The sequence below is a fragment of the Carassius auratus genome, unplaced genomic scaffold, assembly GCF_003368295.1.
Source record: "Carassius auratus strain Wakin unplaced genomic scaffold, ASM336829v1 scaf_tig00044653, whole genome shotgun sequence".
Classification (NCBI taxonomy): domain Eukaryota; kingdom Metazoa; phylum Chordata; class Actinopteri; order Cypriniformes; family Cyprinidae; genus Carassius; species Carassius auratus.
This window is the reverse complement of record NW_020526842.1, coordinates 11,381-33,724: the sequence shown is the minus strand read 5'-3', so window position 1 is coordinate 33,724 and position 22,344 is coordinate 11,381. Positions and strand designations below refer to the sequence as shown.

General features: G+C 38.3%; 2 protein-coding genes and 2 pseudogenes across 3 annotated transcripts; 2 read left to right on the top strand and 2 right to left on the bottom strand.

Annotated features, from left to right (window-relative positions):
* Positions 1-1,088: 1,088 nt before the first annotated feature.
* LOC113087349 (interleukin-17 receptor A-like) lies at positions 1,089-5,322 on the top strand (annotated as a pseudogene).
* A 2,181-nt stretch (positions 5,323-7,503) lies between these two features.
* On the bottom strand, positions 7,504-9,114 carry LOC113087346 (transmembrane protein 121B-like). Its single transcript, XM_026255572.1, has one exon. It carries the CDS (start codon positions 8,931-8,933, stop codon positions 7,746-7,748), a length of 1,188 nt encoding a protein of 395 aa, XP_026111357.1. The 5' UTR covers positions 8,934-9,114; the 3' UTR covers positions 7,504-7,745.
* A 1,135-nt stretch (positions 9,115-10,249) lies between these two features.
* Positions 10,250-19,083, bottom strand: LOC113087345 (probable E3 ubiquitin-protein ligase makorin-1). Of its 2 annotated transcripts, none has more exons than XM_026255571.1 (8): positions 18,979-19,083; positions 18,065-18,193; positions 15,045-15,256; positions 13,429-13,649; positions 13,126-13,340; positions 12,819-12,929; positions 11,609-11,794; positions 10,250-11,493 (listed from the first exon to the last, which is right to left on the bottom strand). In XM_026255571.1, exons 1-8 carry the CDS (start codon positions 19,056-19,058, stop codon positions 11,412-11,414), a joined length of 1,236 nt encoding a protein of 411 aa, XP_026111356.1. In that variant the 5' UTR covers positions 19,059-19,083; the 3' UTR covers positions 10,250-11,411. The 2 variants fall into 2 exon arrangements, with proteins under 2 accessions (XP_026111356.1, XP_026111355.1); XM_026255570.1 differs by having other exon boundaries at positions 11,650-11,794; positions 18,979-19,038.
* Positions 15,266-22,124, top strand: LOC113087348 (uncharacterized; annotated as a pseudogene).
* Positions 22,125-22,344: the final 220 nt, after the last annotated feature.

Genomic DNA, 22,344 nt, shown 5'->3' with positions numbered 1-22,344 from the left:
AAAAAAATATATATATTTTTTTTTGCGTCATAGCAAGAGAGGTAAAAATAGATAGTTTATATTATTATTATTATTATTATTATTTATTATTATTATTATTATTATTATATTATTATACTGAATAGCTACAATTCACAAAAAAAAAAAAAAACAGAGAACGAGCATACTGTAAACATATGGCAGATCATAAGTGCCAGCATGACTTTATATTGGAAAAAGAAGGATAAAAGGTATATATATATTTGTTTATTTATTTGTTTGAAAATGCTGCCTCCATGTTGCAAGAGGTGTATTATAATGATAAAGAAAAAAAAAGTACAGAGTTATATTTATGTTTCCATACAAGTAATTTTTTTTTTTCCTAGTAGAAATTACTACATAACCACATTTATCAGGACTGACATCTGTATAGGTTACTAATATCTATTTTCATGTGCTTACACGAAAACTAGAAACAAAATATTTTAGCAGACTGATCATAAACAGGCCTTCATACAGTACACACAGTGGTGAACTAGCGCCCTCATGTGGAAAAGCAACCGTTTAAATGATGTAACAAAATCAAAAAGGAACCACAGTTTATTAAAAATGTGTTCCTTTACTTTTATACAATATTTCTAAAAGGTTTTTAACGGTTATGTATTCATTTATTTAAAGTAATTTACTCTTCTCCTATTTACCTTTTTATCCTTTCTTTTTCCAATATAAAGTCATACTGGCACTTATGATCTGCCATATTTTTATTCTCGTTCTCTTTGTTTTTTTGTTTTTTTGTGAATTATAGCTATTAAGTATAATAATAATAATAATAATAATAATAATAATAATAATAATAATAATAATACAAACTATCTATTTTTACCTGTCTTGCTATGACGCACAAAACGCGAACTGTACAGTAGCCTACGACGCGACGCAACCAGGAGGTGTGAGTCAAGCTGCTTTGCATATTACAGTTATTCCAGGAAGCTTTTATAAATCGGCAGTTTCCTGCTCCCACGCAACCTTGTTTGCCGTGCTCTTTTGTCGCTGTCGAACTCATTCGTCTATTAAAAACTTTTTCAAACGTACCGTTTAGCTGTAGTGAGGTTTATGTAGTTTCGAATCATGAAGTTCTTGTACCTGAAAGGTGTTGTGTTTTTCACCTTCATACCTGTAGCGCTGAATCTCCGACTTCTGGATGATGGACGCTCACTGAACTGTACACAAGAGGTAAGATAATACATAAAGCCCTGCCGATACCAGAAAGTGTTCGATATTTATTTAGATATGTTAAATGTGTTTATGTAGACACTGATATGGTCCCTTTGGGGACTCAAGTTTTAAATGAGGGTCATATTTGTGTGAGCCATTGTTGTTTCTTTCTCGTTCTCCAGGAGGTACAGTGCACTGCAGAGTTCAGTGAGTCCTGCTTTCATTTTTCTTTAGTATTCTTTGTTGTTGCGAGTTATATTTTAACTGAAGTTTGATCATTTCCCTCCTCAGATAACTGCCTGTATAAAGAATGGCTCATTCCTTCAGATTTCACTCCCAGTGAACCGGATGATTTGTCGGTGTATGTTGATGTAAGAAGCAATATGGAAGGTGATTTGGAGCCAGTGATTGTGGCAGAATGGAAAGCAAGGGATGATGGTGGGTGTCATTCAGATAAGTCTTAGATCTCTGTGTTAGATGATGTGAAAATCCATTTAATCGGACAAATTCTTGAAAGTTTAATGCAAAGGGACCATTTTTAAATTGTACATTAGACCTATATTAAAAAAGCTATAATGAAGTTCATAATAAAGAAATCACATCGTTTAATGCTAAATGTATCAATACTAATAAATGTTCTATATTTAATGATTTCAAAAAAGGGGTAAACGAATCTTTATTTTCATTTTGTATATCAATAAGTATTTATCTCCCAATTTTTGCAGGAAGCATAGTTCATTTGAAAGGAACAGAGCTTGCTGTGTTGAAGTCATCAACCAATGAACATCTGTGTGTTCATTACAAGTTCCTCCAAGTTTTTCAAACCATGAGAAATAGTGCTGGTGAAAAGGCAAGACTGATTTATTTATTTTTTAGTTTTATTCTATTTATTCTCACAGATACTAATGTATGATCTGATTTTTTCTAGTGGTCTTTTTCTTTAGATAAAGTTGTGGTAGATCCAGACAGCTCGTATGTAGTGACGGTCTCCAACCTCCCCAAGCCGAATTTACAATACACCACTTACAATATTTACAGTAAAGTTAGTGTTCCAGGTAAGTGACAAATTAAAACAAAAGAAAAAATCTAATATTTCTACATATTCAGAATGATACCTCAGTTTTGATCTGACCACAGGTTGTGACGATCCTTTGATGAGAACGACCAAAATCTGTTTTGAGAGAGGGAGAGAAGAGCTTATTTATGAATGGTTACCAAATCAGATACATGTATACATTTAAAAACCCTGAACCCTTAGGTATTAAAGTATGTATTATCTTCTTATCCTATGAGATTCATTTGGTTTGATGTGTTGCTTAGGGGATACATGGCGACCCAATGTTACCGTAGGAAGGACCACAGGTGTAAACGGCAAGGATATTCTGTATGTTGCATTTAATCCTGGAGAGAATGCAGAAAAATACAATGTTTTTCTTAAGTGCAACAGCGACAACGAAATGAGGACTCTTTATAATGTAAGACATCTTACTGTACCTGTATGTCTGTTTAAAAATATCCAAATGAATAAGGCTAGATAATATGACTGCATATAAAACTGTTTTTTTTTTTATGTTTAGGAGAGCAAGTCGTTACTAAATGTGACATATAACCTGGAGAACTGGTCACGGTACTTGCTGTATTTTTGATGTTCAGGTGTGCTGGCCTAAACAAACATGTTATATCATTAATAAAATAAGATTACATATAAAACAAATCTTATGTTCTAGTGTATTTGATTTAATTTAATTTAATTTTTTTGCTATTTAGATCCAGCCATTTTTCCAGAAGTGTGCCAGCGACTGTCGTCAAAAAATCTCAGTTTTAACATATGTGGTCCTGGTGTGTATGGGAACAACATCACCTTTTAAAATACTGAGGAACAAAAAAGGTTAAAAAAACAACAACATAATGCCACTTTACTGATTTATACTGTATGTATGTTCCACAGTACCAAGAAGCCCTCCTGAGAATAACTCAGCACTTCAGATCATTTGTGTTGGATTGTGCCTCTTAATTTGTGCCATTGGTATTTGTGCTATTTATTTGCGCCGCAGGAAACCACGAAAGGTAAGCAGTGACATTTAAGATGGACGTTTTTATCTTCGAAGACTGATTTTAATCGTGTTACGCAACAGTGGCAGTCATATCTTTCAAGAGGAACTTCCTGTGGTTAGAAGTTAGCACAGATAGTGCTAGGGCTGAAATAATACAACTGATATGCAGTAACTAATCATTTTCAAGGAATGTCCCTGGTTCTAATTTATAAAATGATTTTAATTTAGGTGAAGAAAAGCAACAGGAACCACCACCTCTTGAAGCACCAGTTGCACCTGGCCCACGATCCATATTAATCATCTACTCCAGAGATCATCCCCTTTACACAGACATAGTCTTGAAGCTTTGTGCCTTCCTGCGGGCCAAATGCGGCATTGAGGTCATGCTGGACCTACTTGACACGACTTGCTCGGCACCATCGGCCGGCTACAGTGGATTGAGGAAAAAAAGCGACAGATTGAGCAGTCGTCAAACAAGATCTTGGTCCTTTGCTCTCGAGGAGTGCAGGCCAAGTGGGGGGCGATGTGTGGAGATCCTCGCATCCTCCTCCGGGAAGACGTGCGCTCTCCCGTCGGTGATATGCTGACTCTAGCCCTTCAGCTGATTACACCTGATATGCAGCGTCCGGCTTCTTACGGGAAGTATTTGGTGGCTTACTTTGACGATATAAGCAGTGAAGCGATGTGCCGTCTATGTTTGACATTGCGGTCAAATATAAGCTGATGAAGCATTTCGAGGAGCTCTATTTCCGTATCCTCGATGTGGAGAAGTATCAGCAGGGAGTGAAGCACTGTATCGAGGGTATCGGAAAGGACGAGTACTTCAGTTGCCCCTCGGGCGAAGCCTTACGGAACGCAATCGAAGCATTCCAGGCACACCAATTAAAGAATCCAGACTGGTTTGAGAAAGAGTGTGTGACCAGTGAGGAGGAAGTAAGAGGGGAATCTGATCCACTTCTTGAGATCCCCATGCAGCCGATCTATGAATTAACACCTGTGCTAAACATCGGACTCCCAATCCTTGTGAAGGAGGTAGACATCAATCAAGAGGCCCAGAGTGTCTGCTCTGTAATTCCCCAGATTCAAGAGAACCCTGAAGAGTTATCTGTGGTGATTATTAATCCAAGAGTCCAGCCAGAGCACAGTGGACATTCCTATTATCCCCCAATGGAATGTTCTCTTGAATTACCCAGCGTGGCTGGTATTGGGACACCAGTAGACCCACAAATCTATCCATGTCTCCTCGCTGAACCAGGACCAATGGAACCCTCACATCCCTCTTTTGCATTTCCATTGGGAGAACCATCAGATAATTGTCCAACAGACAGCAGAAATCGCTTTTTGATAGCGCCTCCACCCTCAATGGAACACAGCTTCAATCTGCATCAGGGGATGGACATGTCCCAGCCGGTGGAGATGGAGGAAAGTGAAATGGAGGGGGCTTCTGAGGCGAGACCATCACGAGGGTCCGATCAGGGATATGGTTCCAGGTATTCCACAGTGAGGGAGGACCCCAAGTTTCAGCAAGACCTTTCCTCTCTGGCCAAGTTACAAATGAACCTCTTCCTGAACAGCCCGATCTCTTCTGGTTTCTTCACCGAAACAACAGAGATCTAAATTTCTTGTAGGTCTTTTGGCTGTTTATTTAATTTGCAGTGTGCCGTAGCACCATGGCAGGATGTTCTTGAACAGTCTATGTTTAGTCGTCACACATAAAACATTCATACTATTTGTGTCAACAGAAACAGGAAACAGACTAGACGGACAAGTTCAATGATCAGCTCTTTTACTGTGGCGCAGAACAAGTACCTTGATAAACAACTTGATACAGAACAGCTAAGCACATGATTTTAAGCTTATGTTAGCTACTGAACACACGTCTAAGTAATTTGGTTGGGCTTGCAATGTTACATTTGTAGTCTCTTTTCATATTAATTGCTCAGATGAAATCTTTTGTTGTATTATATTGCACTTTTTTTTCATTCCAGTTTAACAGCTATAACCATCTACTCTCGAAGTTTGTATATAATATTATCTAAGTACATTTCTGAATTTATAAAGCAGCATTCTTTGGTAATTTTCTGTGTGCTTTTTACTTATTCATATAGTTAAAGAATAACTTGCATCAAATTACATCCAACTTTGGACCTCAAATTACTTTATGACCAATTTAACCAGGATGCTTCTTAACCCTCGCAGCTGTCTTGTGTAAACATAAATTAACTTGCAAATTAAAGCCCTTGTAAGAAAATTCTCTGTAAAACATTAATGTGGATAAATAGTGAGAGGAGGGGTTGAAAGTCGCTTTCCTTATCAAAAAGATTATGTACATACACTAAAAGCTGTAGTTTAAAAAACATGCGTAGAATGTAGTGGTATATATTTGTCAGGTTAAATACTGCGCAATGAGGCACAAAAATCCCATAATGCACTTTCGGCCTGCATATTTAACACATTTAGCTCACCCTGTACCCCAATCCTCAAAGCACACGAGTAATAATATGTTAGAATAAGGATGCACATTTGTTAGTAATTACATATTAGACTAGCGTACATAATACTCTCTTTTAAAACTAAAAGTGACAGGACAAGCTTGCTTGTGATAGCTCACCCAAAAATGACTTTCCTGTGATCATTTCCTCACACTCGTGTCACTGAACCTGGATGCATTTATTTATTCAGAAGATATTTTGAAAAAACAGTTTTTTTTTCTATTCACTGAAGTTCAGTTGGCTCCAAACCAACATTATTTGGACCCCATAGACTTTCTTCATATGTACAAAACATTATTTAAAATATCTTTGTTCGTGTTGCACAGAAGAAAGCGAGTCATTCAGGTTTGAAACGACATGAGGGTGTGTAAATGATGTCAGATTTTTCCATTTTGGTGGAGGATTGAGAAACATGGATATTAAGCTTTGACATATATGTTCAAGTTCCTGGTGTAAATATAGTATAAGCAGTGAGCTTGGAGATATACATATTTACGTAGATTCTCATTTAGACAGAAATGCACTGCATGTAGATTATAATAAAGTCTATCTATCAGCACTATAATTTTCATGATCAAAATGTTACTAATTGTGTTAATCATAGCTCATTTACTGGCATGAATAAAACAGCATCTGAAATTGAGCATAAATAACAGACTAGTTTGTGATTTCAACCATGAGGTTCTGTAAAGAGAGGTAGCCTTGTACAAACTGATGTTGGTAATATTATAGCCGGTTGGGACCAGCAATGGAGTTTGGTCATTAAAGATGGATTACAGTTCAGTTATCCTCATAGATTCTATGCTTAGAGTAGCCTATTATTACATTAAGGAACATTATGAATCCATATAATACACCGTTCGACAGTTTTCCATTCCTAAGTACCATTTCCACATATTTCAAATAGGAAAGGACTACATCACATTCACAATTTAAAGTGTACACCAAGCCTAACAAGTCACAAGGCATACAGTATTTACACTTTTGACGAGTGCATTCAGGTACATCTCAAGGTGTCTGAAAACACTATAAATGTGTCTACATGAGCCTAGTGTCAGTTAAGGACATTTTTTACATAGAAAATAAATTATACAACATTGCACTTATAACCTTTCCTCGGTTGAATAATCCTCACGTAATTAAAGTGCCTCACAAAACAAGTGCAAATCAAAGATTCTCGTATCATTATATAAGCACTGGCTGACAGTCACATCCCATTCCATATATACTGCAGAGGTCACAGGAGGGAAAGTTTTTCATTGGCACATTGAGTGGCTTGGTTGTAGCACCAGTTGAGAGTGGAGGAGGACGACGGGGTGTTCATAAGGAGAGGTACTACAGGGATAAATGTGTATTTAGGTTCGATTGGACAAATACTGGCTAATGTTGTCATAGCCATTGAATTATTCTGATTTTATAACACATATACCAAGCAAATAATGTCTAATTATTGGGCATGTCTGACACAAATTATATTTTGGATTTAGGCCAATGCCTAATAAACCAAATCTTTCAAGTTTTGTACAGAATCCTAATTGTGCTTATTGTTGGCAATTGCCAGTTTTGTTGTTGTTTTATTAATTTGCTAAAAAAAAAAAAAAAAAAAACACAGCAAAACAAGTCTGACAACTAGCAACCAGTGAGTTCATCACAAAAACACATTTTTGTGGAGTTCACTTGTGCACACTTGTGAAAATTACATGGTTCCTAATGTGCATACTGAGTTTCTGTTAAGACCTTATAAACAAAATCATTTTTATCAACTTGTGATTTGTAATTCTAAAATACGTTTTGACCATTTTAACCCTCGCAGCTGACCGTACCTCAAAATATATAGCATATTGCTATAGCAATACATTTTCTGCATGTGTTAATTGGTTTGTGTGTTTTATCTTCATCAAGGAATGTTAGCACCTCTGTAGTACCTTCCCTTAAAAGGGCTGATGCACACTGTGTGGTAGCCTTCGTGGCTCCCGGCCGGTCAAACCCAGTCCCAAATGAGCATCTACGACTGAGTATTGACAGCCAGCGTGTTCACATAGCCGTGAGGACACATGTCGTTTTCGGAAACGCAGTGGGAGAACTGGGATGGGTTTCCCCCGCGTCCACGTGCAAACCGTCGGACACCTCTTAAGGACGTGCACTGTTCAACCAGCTCCAGGCACTTACACCCCAAGAAGAAGATGTTCTTGAACATGAAAACCGATATGGGTGTTTTGTAAACAAAGACGAGGAAACATCTGACCACCAAGAGCGGACCGTTGAGCAGCACGCCGGTGAAGAACCTCGCCCATATCCAGCGACAGTTCATCTCTGAGGCCGTCAACTCGTAAAGCCAAACAACCGGGACTCCCAGTGCGATGAAATACACCGATATAACCGTGTACCTAAGGTAAATGCTCGGGATTTCGTTTTTAAGGAGCAGTTCCACCAGCGTGAAGCTGTCTAGGATGTCTAAGCAGGTGCTCATGAAGCAGCCTTGGGAGTGAAAGCGCGTGGAGCCGTTCGGATCTTCGATGACGGAGTTGATGAGGCAGTAAAGCAAAGGCGCGCACAGCAGCATGGTTATTTTAAACCCGGTGATGCCAAACGGCACCTTGAGGGCGATCAGATCGAGGATGGACGTTTCCAGGACGAGCACCACTTTCGGGGTGGACGCGATCACGTAGATGAGCCATGCCAGGTACGCGAAGGTGAACTCCCCGAGGTTGCATCCGAAGATGGAGCCCTTCTGGTGGAAACCACACGCTCGTTCTCGCTTGCTCCTGGCGTTTTTCATGAAGAAGATCGCCCATCCCGATATAACCACCAAATCCGTGGCTATCCACGAGCACCAGTAGAGATCCGTGAAGATGATGAGGTAGAAATCCAGCATGCCTCCTTGAAGAACGAGCACGAGGAAACACAGGATCTTATAAAACATGTTCTTATTAGACCTCTGCACGAACAGCGGGGTGGACTGCATGAATTCGCCCGATGTCATGGTGTAAGACTGAGGCTGAGCTGTGGCTGAGGAGGAGACCAGGGGCTGGGAGCTGCCCTCCTCGAGGTTGGCGCTGCCGCTGGTGGTCTGCGTGTCCCTCCTGGACGCGACGCTTCGGATGAACAACAGCTGTCCGTTTTCTGGTGCTGAGGAGACAGGTGAGTCGGGCTGGGAGATGTCTTTTATGATTTCAGCGGTCATTGTATTCATGCCTTCTCCTCCCGACTTGTTTTGGCTCGGCTGGTGTAATGATAGCCGCTCATGGGGGCAGAGGAGGAAATCCCGTTATGGAATTGCGTTGGAATGGAATGTGCTCATACAGAATCCCTCCCAATTAAACCGGATAAATATTAAAGTGACGATTAAATCTACGCATCTTATATTCGTTAAAAACATGGATTTATGGTGTGAACATTTCATCTCCACGTTTAAAATGATTGCAGGCTACTGAATTCATATATTTTTCTTTTCGTGACAGTATTTCCTTTCGATAGGCCTGTACGTTGATTTCACCAAGGTGCGACTTAAATATTACAAAAAAAATCTACAGTATAGAAATTATAGAAGAATATGCAAAATGCAACAATAAAAAAACAAACAAAAAAACCCATCCAATTTGTAATTTACCTTACAATACAAGCATATTAATATTATATTTTTAAAAAAAAATCAGTACGATTTTAGGATGAATTAAAATGTAGAAAATGTCAATTGCAATGTGGAAAAATGAGAAAGGTATGAATTACCTTCACAATATAAATATTGGATGTTTAACAAGATAACTTTTATACTTGAAGCCATGGTGAAAATATACATATTTGAAAGTTTTTATTAAAATTATTAGCAATAATTTATTTAAAAAAAAAAGGGGGAGGGGGTGCAATCTCATTATAAAACCAGCAAAGCATTTTATTTAAAGATGCTTTGTTTCTGGAATGATAATGTTTATAAAATAAGAATAATGTAGGAATATAATGTCTTCTACAAACCAGCTTCCATAAAAATGGAGAACAAGTAAAACGCAAAAGGCCTTTCCAAAGCAGTACTTTTATAGACAAGTCACATTTGTCTTAAAGATGATGTGCATTCAAGCGTAATCACTCACAGAAGCCTGATGTAGGACATCAGAAGCCTGGTATGAACTTAATGAGTATCATTATTTATAGGAGTCTGAGCATTGTTTCATTATAAATGCTGTAGTTTGTTTCATTATAAATGCTGTAGTTTGTTACAGTGTGCGTCAGCTGTATTCTTATTGCTGATTTATAAAAGACTTTAAACTTATAACATTTAAACCATCGTTTAACTTTAATTTCCAAAAAATACGATACTTTAGGCAAGAATGAATACTTTAGCCACCATCAACCTCCAATAAGCCCACAGCACAACTGCTAAATTAAAAACCATGACAGTAGGCTATTCTCCATTACACAAACTACAGAGGCAACTAAAATGCCCTGGATACTTTATCTCTAAGCCTAAATATGACTATATAATCCGTCAATAACATTCACATAGACATCTAATCATTTGATAATAAACTTTAATTTCAAGTTACATTGGATGGTTCTGAACCATAGAAAACAAGCACATTTCTGTATAAACATATGCATATCGACCAAGTTCGACAAGAACCGAATAACAATTGGGTGTTTGTGGTTTGACTACTGCCAGCTGATCTTAATAATGCAATATTCACTGAAGCAAAACAGATTTACAATTAATAGACAGTTAAACTGATGAACATTCAGCTTCATATTTGAACGCATTTAAGTCTGCTTTTGGGAGTCCAGATTCACAAATGATCAGCACACTCAGTTCATAGGGACTCCCCATGGGATACCACAGATAGTAAGGTACGGCTAAACAGGTGGATAATTTAATAAGAGTGAGAAACAAAAGGACATTACATAAGGTTTAATGTCACGAGTTGTCCGTGTGAACGTTGACGAGTGCATTTGTGACCTCCAGGAAGCTCCCCGCCACCACCACCTCCCACCCAGTCAGAATCAGTGCATGAGAAGAGGGATATTTCAAAAATATCAGAAGCATTAACAGCCACCAGTTAGTGAAGTCATACACAGTTGCTGTATCCTCACAGTCAATGATAAACAGGTCAAACCCACACCTGAGATAAACTCAGTAAGGTTTGTTAGATATATCTTTCCAATTTTATATACTGTATAACTTAGTGTCCTTTCTTGCAATTCTTTTTAAATAACTTTTGTTTTTGCTCTTTATACTTTTTCTAGTACATTAACCAGACATGGACAGACTCACATAATGGAGAAGGCTTTCTAGAAAATATTTTTTAGCACAAGAGCCATTTTTTTTTTAATGTCTTTTGACGTGTGTTTTATATTCATTTATTGAATTTGAAATGAATTAATCATTTTAATGGCCTGCTGGAAGGCACTGCCACAACACAGGGGAAAAAAGACACTACTGCCCATCAGTCACACAAGACAGTTCTGTTTAGTTTCTAATAGGGATAGAAACAGAGTAAATAGGGACAAGGGTTAGTCTAGGAGGGAGTTAGCGAAGGATGGAAGGAGGCCTGCTATAGGTATAGCTCGTAGTAATCGTCCAGCTCTTCGTGGAACAAGTCCCACTCATCTTCGGAGTCGGTGACATCATCGTCAGTTCCGGCAGCCAGAAGCATGAGGAGCATCTCGCTGAGCTCGAACGTCACCATCTCGTCTTCGTTGTCGAAGGAGTCGCTGTTCTCCCGTTCGTCGAAAAGATCCCAGAGTGGCGTCCGTCTGGAGTTCTGCAACACAGATTCCATTGATGGCTCAATCGAGTGCCAATGATCGAATTCCTAGCACATCATTAAGTAAATACGATATGCTTTCACGTAACAAAGTTTTCAGTTTGGCACTAACATTGGGAGAAAACAGCCGTTAGGCTTCAGTAGAAGCTTTACCCGGTTTCTTCCGTTGGAGCCGGTCTGTCTCCTCTGGGGTTGAGGCTCTTCCAGGCGCCCATCGGGAAAAGCATGCTTGTAAAAGCAGTTGGCTCCAAACGGACAGGTCCCACGGCCTTCATCAAAATATCGGCATGGTTTACTCCTGGGTATGAAGATGGACAAAGCTAATTAGATAAACAAATGAATCATAAAATGCTTCAGGTTTAAAACAACAGTGCACCCAAATATTACCATTCTGTCATTTACTAATCTTAAAGCTGCAGTAGGTAACTTTTGTAAAAATATATTTTTTACATATTTGTTAAACCTGTCATTATGTCCTCACAGTAGAATATGAGACAGATAATCTGTGAAAAAAAATCAAGCTCCTCTGGCTCCTCCCAGTGTCCTATTGCCATTTGCAGAAAGTCATGCGCTCCAGTTAAGAAACAACCAATCAGAGCTGCGGTCCGTAACTTTGTTTGTGTTCAAAATTTAGAAAAATGTATATAATAAGCGAGTACACCATGAATCCATTTTCCAACCCGTGTTTTTAGCTTGTCCTGAATCACTAGGGTGCACCTATAATAAGTGTTTATATTCGGACTATTTTAGATTGCTCCAGGGGTACCGCGGCGGAGTAACCCAGTACCTTTGTGATTCTTCATAGACATAAACAGAGAGAAGTAGATCCGGCTACGATGTTCTTCCGCAAGACACAAGCAGTTCTGTTTATTAACCGCTAGAGCGTCAAAAGTTACCTACCGCAGCTTTAAAGTTTCCCTCCACCAAATGACTACAAAATCTGCATAGCATTCAAAAATGACACATCACTGCCATTTAACACCACTGAAGCAACACCGAATTGGTTCTCACATTTATCATGAAAACTGATAAAAATGAATATTAAATTTGATTTGAGAACTACAGTGGAGGGAAGGATTTTCAAGGAATAATGTCTGTAGTATGACTTCATTATCTGGATCTGGAATATAGTGCACTAGTAAAGTGAAAAACATTTATGGTGCATATTTTGTCATTTTTGTCATTTCATCATATGGATTAGAGTGTCCAGAATGCAATTCAGAAAGTCACATTTCGTGTTCCATGGGAGGCAAACGACAATAGAGCGAGTAAATGACAGTATTTAATTATTATTTTAATCAGTAAAATTCTCAATTGTGTACCCCATGCCATCCTTGTATTTCTGAATGAGTTTCTGCTTCTCCTCCTTGTCCTCCACCCAGTATTCGCTTGGTATGACAAAGTTCGATGTGATTCGACACTCTGGGCAGGACCTGATTGGGAACACATTGATTTGTCACTAAAAAATTGGTTCTTCTTTTTATACCAGCACTGATCTTTAAAAGAAGAGGTGGACAATTACAATTAGAGATGATAATTGTAAGATAACGGTCATAATATATTAAAAATTATTGAAGATCATCTCCCCAGAATCTTCCTTAATACACGTTTAATTATCTTGAGTCTTACTTTATGATCTTGCTCTCGAACTGCTTGGCGCTCCGCCATTTCCTGATGCACTTGAGGCAGTAGCAGTGGCTGCAGTTGGAGAGGATGCCGAAACGGCGTTCGCTGGGGTTGGTTTTCTCAAACACCACCTCCATGCACACGCCACACATCATGTCTTTACTACGCTGGATGGCAAACGAGATTTCCATGTCTTTCTCATGAGCTTCGATGCAGGCCTGCCGTAAACAAACATTACGACATTTTACGCTAAAACTTTCCGAAAATGAAAAGAGTCTATGAAAAAGTTGCAAGTCCGCTATTTACCCTGATGTGTTGCGAGCGCTGAGTGGAGTCGGAAGGGTGGAGAACCTGTAGGCCACACATGTCGCAAACGTCACCATGGAGGTAGGCGCAGTTGAGGCCATAGCGACATTCACCAACAGCAGCGTACGGACAAAGCTGTTTCTTCATTTCTTTGTTACCTAGTTCTTTCTCGTACTCTTCTTCGATAAGAGGTCCAGATCCCTCTAACGGCACCGGGTCAGCTGCAAGGAACAACAAATATTATAAGATTTAACGACCAAGTTCCTGGGATAGGGATAGGAAAATCAACCATATTATTGTGGTGTGGGCTGAAGGACAACAATCTTTTTGTTTACAATCTAAAGATGACGCCACAAAAAAAAAAAAAAAAATCCAGTCCTTCAGACTGAGACATGAGAGAAATTTGCAAGAAAGAAACCGCAAGATTTATTGATGTATTTGACGGTTACGTAATGTGGTCCACAGTAAACGCTGTAAGAAAAGCACCTGCTTTCTTGAACGTTTTTTTTTTTAGTTTTGGCCACCACCCAAAGACTAGGAAAGAAACAGCACTGTTCCTTTAGCTCTTTGCTGATGAAGTCACCCTTTATGATAAATGGAAGAGGGTCTGGGCCAGCAAGAACAAGAGAGCACACTGGTAGAGCAATGCCTGAGCTCTCCTGTGTCTGCAGGGTCAGTCAAACTTTAGTAAGGGGGCTGATTTATGCTGCATTATAAAACGGCTAGTTTTGATTGTATACGCCACGTTTGAAGTAGTCATAAAATGGCGATAAATGCACACATGAGGCCACATGTTCTATAAGAATGTGCCGAGTTGCTATGTTGCTTGGCAACTGTAAAAAGCCTACATTTAATAGGCTACATTACAACATAGCAGTGTTATTTTAGTATAATTTCTATACTGTTATATCAGCGTGGTGTCGGTCTGGAGTTCTGCAATACTGATTCCATTAATGGCTCAATCGAGTGCCAACGATTGAATTCGCTGCACATCATTAAGCAAATACGATATGTTTTCTCTTAACTGATAAAATGCGTAGCTTGAATGTACTCGCTTTGGATAAAAGCACTTATACAAATGTGTAAGTGTAACTGCAACACTAACTATGGTAAAATGATTTGGTAACACTTTACAATAAGATTTGTTAGTTAATGCATTATGTGTTAATGACCTAACGATGAAGAATACTTTTAAAGCATTTATTAATGTTAATGAATTGAACCTTATTGTAGAGGATTAACAATACATTATGTAATTATTTGCCAAAACGTATTGAAAAGTTGTAGCTAGTTCAAGCCCACTCTGCCTTTCAAAGAATTAGAGTAAGAAATTCCAGATACACTTTTTCTAATTTATTTTTCAGGAAGTGAAAATCAGTTCCTTTGGTTCTTGTATACAGGAAGGAAGAAGCGTGCCACAAACACAGTAATAACCACAACAGTGACAGCATTATTATGACAAATCAAAACACTGGTCAAACAAACAGATATAAAATAAAAGCCTAAGTGTAAAACAGCCTTCATGTTGTACACCGAATGCTTGGCTTATCTGCTGGCACTGTTTTCACAGATTGTCTTGGCAATGACAACTGAACATCTTTCCCTGCTACACTCACCCCTCCCACAGTAGGGCTGCCCTGGGACGAACTCGGCAGCATTGACCCAGTCCACTGCCCCCAAGCCTTGGGGCTTCTCCTGGGCATCGGTCGTACCACCTGGCCCATCAGACACGGGATCAGGAGTGCCAGCAAGGGGAGCAGCGGTCAGCGGCATCGACGGCTTAGAACTAGAGACTTCGTCTTGCTTGGCAGGTTTGCTATGTTCATACCTGAGGCACAATGCAAATTTAATGAAAATATAATAAAATATGGACTGATACACCAGGTAAGCAATGCAATGAAAATGTCCCCCTAGGTCTACATAGTTTTTCTCTGAAAGGAAAGCTTCTGAATTAAAAAACTTGTTCTCAGTGGTCTGGAATAGTTATGAAATGTTATTACTCATTTACTTGTATAACATATTTAAATGAGTGTTGGCTGTTATTAAAACAATGTTTTCAGATAAACCATTTTAGACAGGCTTTAGCACATTATAATCATTAAGCGCCTAGGTGTTTTTTCTGTCTTAGGTGTCCGAGTGTTTCCCCAATGGTGATATTTTTTTTTCTCAAGCTGATACAGTCACAAACCTGAAAAGTGTGTCTGGTTACCATGGTGAGTACATGTCTTGTTCACGATCATAATGCAGCAGTTAGCCTCTTTCAGAAGGGATTCATTTAAATATGTAACATTTCCGAGTGGGCTTTACAGTGCAGACGGTCTACAGTCTTCAGCATGCTAATGGAAACATAAATGGCTAAACATTTCAAAAGCAATACAAGAAAACAAATCTAGATAAACCAGTCGACCTTACTAGTGTGTAAGAACAAGTTTTAAATGTAGTGCTAGGTTGCCTGCATCATGTTACAGACAACATAATTGTTAGTAAGGAACAGTTCTCACATGCAGTAATTGTTTAAGACAATAACCAATCCATTAGAATTCCTCAAGAGGATGATGCCATGTTTTTAATTTGGCAATAAGGTAATGATAAGGTTTTAATTGTAAATACAATTCAATGTTATTTTTTTACAGCATTCATGGTACAGTGTTTGTAATAAATAAAGTGTTGATCATTATTCATATCATAAGTAATAGGAGTAATATAAAATATGTACATGCTGCGTATTTCATTTGTAGATTTACTTGTACTAAGTTACATATTGCTTTTCTAAAAAAAAAAAAAAAAAAAGCATTTTATTCAAACCAACATGCATTCAAGAATTTGAAAAAGAATTTTTTTTTTTTTAATTTTTAGTAAATTTAGTAATAATATAAAATAAATAATATATAATAACAAACAACAATCTAATATAAAGAAATAGAAAATAATATATTTTTGAAAAATCAATAATTTAAACTTAAAACAAGAAAGAATATACGATTTCTAAATGAAATATTACAGGAAACCATTCCCCCAAAAAAAGCTCATAGCATACCATTATTGACCATAGCTAACAAGCCTGATGACATCGTCATAGTTTAGCTTCTGACCTTTATATTTCTCATTATTCCCCATCAAAACATGCTTCAGTGCTTTCCTTAAACTTCCACAGACCTCTCCATCCTCAACCCTCTTGGGTCTTTCAGCCCTATCCTAGCCCAATATGTGTTTGTGCGCCTGTGTCCGTCTATATGTGGGGGTCGCATGAATAAATGACAGCGGTGGAAGCACAAGTGGCTGCAGACTGCCAGAATGAACCGAATGAACCTGACGGCGGTAGCAACAGAAGCAGGAGACAGAGAGAGAGAGATGCATGTTAACACACTGGGGTTATGTAATTGCCATGCATGCTGCAGTGTGCTGCTCTATTTGGCCCCCAGATTGGTGTGGGGGGAGGCACATGGAAGGAGACGGCAAGAGATAGACACAAAGCAGGAAAAAAGAATCCATCCATAATGAAGCATACATTGAGGCCCTTTCAACACACACTTAATGAAAGCTCAGCCCCCCCCCCCCACTTCTCGCAAAAAAAACACAGGGACAATAATGCGGTAAACCCCATATGGGGACAAAAGCATCACTGCACCTCCCCATACATCTGACAAAGCTGACAATACAACTCTGTCAGACATCAATCTGGACTCCAGACATCAGATATTAAAGCTCAAGACCCTGAAACCACAGGAAAGAGTCCTCTCAAGCCAAACAAGAGGGAGATCTCGGTCAGATGTAATGCTGTCATAGAACAGTCTCGGCAAACAAAGACATTCCCATAGTGCCGAGCACTATGCAGCAGCAGTTACTATGGGGATACACATGACCGCAGACAGATATGAGACAAACGTCGTCTGCACTGTCTGGCTCGCAGGCTAATTTATGCACTGCTCTCAGTGCCGATGCATTTGACTGCAATGGCCAAAGGTGGTCTGTTTGTAGGCCATTTCTTTTTGAGTGTCTAGAGGTATGTAAACGGCAGTAGTTGCACTCAAAAATAAATGGCCTACAAATAGACCATTTGCATTTGTGTTGCATTAGTTAAGGCATTCATATATCTATAGACAGCATTAATACAACACAAATGCAAACAGTCTGTTTGTAGACCAGTTTGTAGGGCACTTGGAGTGCTTAGATTTAAAAATGGCAACATTTAATGCAAGATAAATGCATTAAATCAGTGGCATGCACAGACCTCCGGAGTGTCATTACGAGTGCACATCCGTGGTCTTCCCCCTTGGTAGAAATCGCGGTTTGGGGGCACCTAGTTCGGACACTTTAGTGTCTGCAATTAAAGATACTCACACAGTTTTTGTGGGAACTATCCCTTTAAGAAAGCGACAAACTCAAGTACTTGTTAACAGAAAATTCTGCTTCTCGAATATCACGGGTACGTACTGAAGCTACACGCAGCATTTCTCAGAAGCCTTGCTTACCACTACTACATTTAAACACACTCCTGTGTTACGGCTCCAAACACAGAAATACAGATTACATTACCTTTGATGTTGTGTAACATCTGCACAGATCTAGTCAAGAGAGTCAGCGGTTGTTTTGAAGCACATTTTGAGTCTAAACGTTTCAGCATTGTTTCTCTTACCTGCAACGGTCTCCATAAGCACAGCATCCTTTTTGAAAGAACTTGCAGATCATGGTTGGCTTGCAGCTGGTGAGGTCGTGTGAATATCGACAGTTGTCACCCTCTTTGCAAAGCCCGTGCATGAAATACCTACAAATGAAAATGTTTTTTGAGCTTGACACGCACGCAGAACCCACTGCATAGGATTTTTCACATCTGAAGGCATGAACTTTATTGCTTTAATTGCATTCTAACATAAAAATGATCAATACCCATGTCGTACTAATAAGCATCAGAGCCTTAAAAAGCCTATGACTGATTCATAAAACATTGCTCACACCATTTATTGTATAAACAGCTTGAACCACATAACCCTTCATATGTTACATTTGACAACAGTGTTAATGAAAACATTACATATTGCTTAGGTTTGAAAACTCAAAAACACCTACTTTTACTGTATACTACTAACGTTAGATATATTGATAAATAAAAAAGGTTATTTGGTACAGTCATGACTAGACTTAGTAAAAACAAATCTTGGAAAATGATTTCCTATTCATAAATCATCAAGGCTTACACCGACACACTGGCTGATGTCGAATTTGTTAAACGGCTTCCTTAAATACTCTTTGCTGTCAAACTGACTGCCATATGTGGAGGATTCAGTGCCGTGTTGTTGTTGTTTTTAACTACATGGAGGTTGCAGAGATAAACACTCACACAGAGGAAGAAAGGACCGCAAATAGCAGCCACTGTCGGACTTATCGCTGATTCGGTGCGCTACAACAACAAACACACACTCATCCAGTTCAGCACAAAGACAGCGGCGCTATCCGATGCCTCGCCGTCGACGCACGGACAGGCAGCTGCGTTTAGTATTTGAGACCGTTTAAAATCGCGACAACCGCGTCCCTCGAATGATTTTCACTAACCTGCAGGTTACGTGCTTCGTCCAGCCTCCGATAACTGCTGGAGCCGCTGTTGACGCTGCCGCTGCCGCTGCCTCCGCCATTGCTGTTTATGTTGAAGCCCCAGCACCCGGATCTTCCGGAAAGCTGCTGTTCTGCGTTCGGCCATTTTCGGAAAACCGAAGGCGCCGTAATTGATCCAGAGTTTTACCCGGGTCGTAATCGGGTGTTTTCGGAAAAGCGAAGACCTAACGCGAGTCTGGTGCATAGACTGTTTAAAATGAAACATTCCAACGAGTGGTTGTTATAACATTCCTCATATTATTATATTACGAACTTAACTTAATAACAGTTATACCTGTTTTTATTAATGATATTAATATGTTTAGAATGTATTCGAATGTTATTTTTCTAAATCAGAGAAAGTTAATTTGGTCGTACACAAATTAGTGTCTTTTGGAGTGAATTATTTTGAGTAAATTATTAAAGATATAAAAATCGTAAAATGTAGGGTGATCGTTCATCACAATATGGAGGAAGATTATAGCATATGAATCTTAAAATTAAAGTGTAAATGTAAAAGGTAATTTGCAAGCTAATTACTGTAAATGATGTCATATATTACTTAAGTAACCAGTGACTGATTTTTACATTTCTCTAAAAAAAGCAGACAGATTTATATATTGCCTTTCCTTTTTCACATGAATCAACCAGTCCTTCTTGTCACTGTTCCTGCTCAAGATGGAGAGATTACATGTAAATCCCAAAACCCACTATTTATTACACACTTCAAACAAAGCAAAGAGAAAGCAGGGAGAAAAAAAAACTAACAGATAATGTAATGTTTTGCTGGGAATTTTGAAAAGCACATTTATCCCAAAGCAAATAGAAAAATATAGTAATTTGTTTAGAATTCCTTTAAAAAAATCCCATTTCTTATTGAAAAATTGTACATTTTTATATAACAAGAAAAACCGTGCATATATTCTGTGTAATATTTGCTCATTTATAGTTTCTATGATAATATAGTTTCACAGATGTAGTTATCTAAACTACACCCAAGAACAAAACAAACATGTATGTATAAACGTCTTTTGTTAATAAATTCATTTCATAATATAAACAAAGGTGCATAATCACAATTTTCTTGTAAGACAGTAGTAAGGAAAGTCCCTCCACCGTTCCTTTTTATACCTGACCTTAGCAATGTCACCACAACAATAGTCTGGTTATTTCTCCCTCCTGAAACCATTATCATTGTGACTGGTGTTAAATATGTTAAATCTCATTATTAAACAAATCCCTCTCATCCCGTTTAGACTGACCTATATGGACCTTTGATTAGTGCATTAACATTTTCAACGAAATCCTAGCACTTTTAAGTGCGCTCTCTCACTTCCTCTCTCTCTCTCTCTCTCTCTCTATCTCTCTCTTCTCTCTCTATATATATATACAGACACGCACATTATAGAAATTGAATAGAGAGCACTGATGGAAGGTGTTGCAACTAGAGCTTTAACATAAGCATTAACATGAGTGAATAAAGCGTGTTTTAAATATGCAAATGCGCAGTCAATAGGTTTAAGTCATACTGAAATGTGACTTTTCAGTAACAAAACTAAACTAACTAAATGTGTGGTAGATACATTTAAGATAAATTACTTTAGAGGTATTGCACACTATTGCCCATTTAAGGTTTTCCCTCTGGGCATTTAGAGAAGATGAGTACTGTGCATTTAGGGAAGTTCAAGTACTCTGGAAAATACCGTTGTGAATGTTTTGTTTTGTTTTGTTAATATGGTTAATAACATGTGCAGACGTGTCTTTATAAGGCCACATAAGTGCACAGCAGTCATTTAACGTTTTAATACTGTTATATGTAAAAATTAATCTGCAGTACAGGAAACTGTAAAATAGAATATTTTGTTATTTTATGATATTTTAGAATATCTATTTATCATATTTTCCATTTTTAATATATAGTTTGCATTATGTATTTACATTTTTATTTTTATATTTACATATTATTTTTATTAGATTATTTTACAGGTATTTGTGCATTAGCTGTTCAGTTGCACATTTAGCAAAATAAATGAATGTGTATATAATTAATTCAGGATTTAACATATACCTTTTTATTTTCAGAGGATGTCATCCAGTATCTGGCCTGTGCTTATCTCATGCCTCTTACTGATTTTGTTAAAAGCACAGGGCGAAGAATCTGGATATTGTTCCAATTTGACTGAGCACACAAAAGATATTTCCAATAATAATCTAACAAGGATTCCATCACATTTATCAAACAGCATAGAGTAGCCTACTTAGATGTCTCCAGCATTGATCACGGTGATCTGTCTGGTTTAACCCATTTCTGCTTCCTCAAAGTGACACACTGTGGACTTCAATACATCTCCCCTGATGCTTTAGCAGCAACTCTGAAATGAAAATAGTAAATACCTCCTACAACCATCTGACCATCATTCCTAATTTGTGTTTGCCCCAGCTAAGGATGCTAGACCTTTCCAGCAATCCATATCCCAGTTAGGCACTTCCAGGCTCAATTGGTAACTTAAGTTACCTTTCCGACCTTGCAATTGGTAGTAAAGATTCTAGTTCGGTTAATGTGGATGACTTTGCTCCTCTTCAAAATATCAGTTTGAAAAAAAAATCATATTTGGAGATGGAACAGAACTGCAAAACTATGAAAATGGCTCTTTTTGCCAGCATTTCGACATTTTCGATAACATGATTATGGATTTTGACCAAACCCAAGCTAAAAAAATTCAGCTGGTTAAGTTGTTTCCAGACCAATGTACCATCAGGACTGATGCTTTACAGGCTTTCAAAGATTTGTGTGTCTTCAGGAACTTGTGCATCGTAGACACCTGGATAAACAGCTCTGTGATGATGAAACTGTTCAAAAATATTAGGAAATCATCTTTTGAGGAAACAGTGTTTTTAAACATCACATACATCAAGGTCACTCCTGATGGCTTCCAGCTACCAAAGCAGAATCACATCACCAATCTACGAGTGTTTGTGCTTGATGGTGTACACAACCATCAGGACCACTATACCCCACTTTTAACATTAGCATGGAACTAGTCAACAAACTGAAGCTGAACCTGAAGTTCTCCGGTACAGGAATGAACATTCTTCCATGCAATCTAATTTCAAACAACCTTTTGGATGAGAGTGGCTTCTGGTGGTTTGGATGTTCATCACACAAAGTGTTTCCAGCCTTGAGATAACCCCTGCTAAGCCCTTAAACGTTTAAACGACCTTGCTGAGATCGCCAAAAACATCAATGATATGAAGTTCTTAGAGTCTCTTGACTTGAGTTTCAACTCTATTTCCATTGACAAACCGTGTTTTTGGCCTCCCCACCTG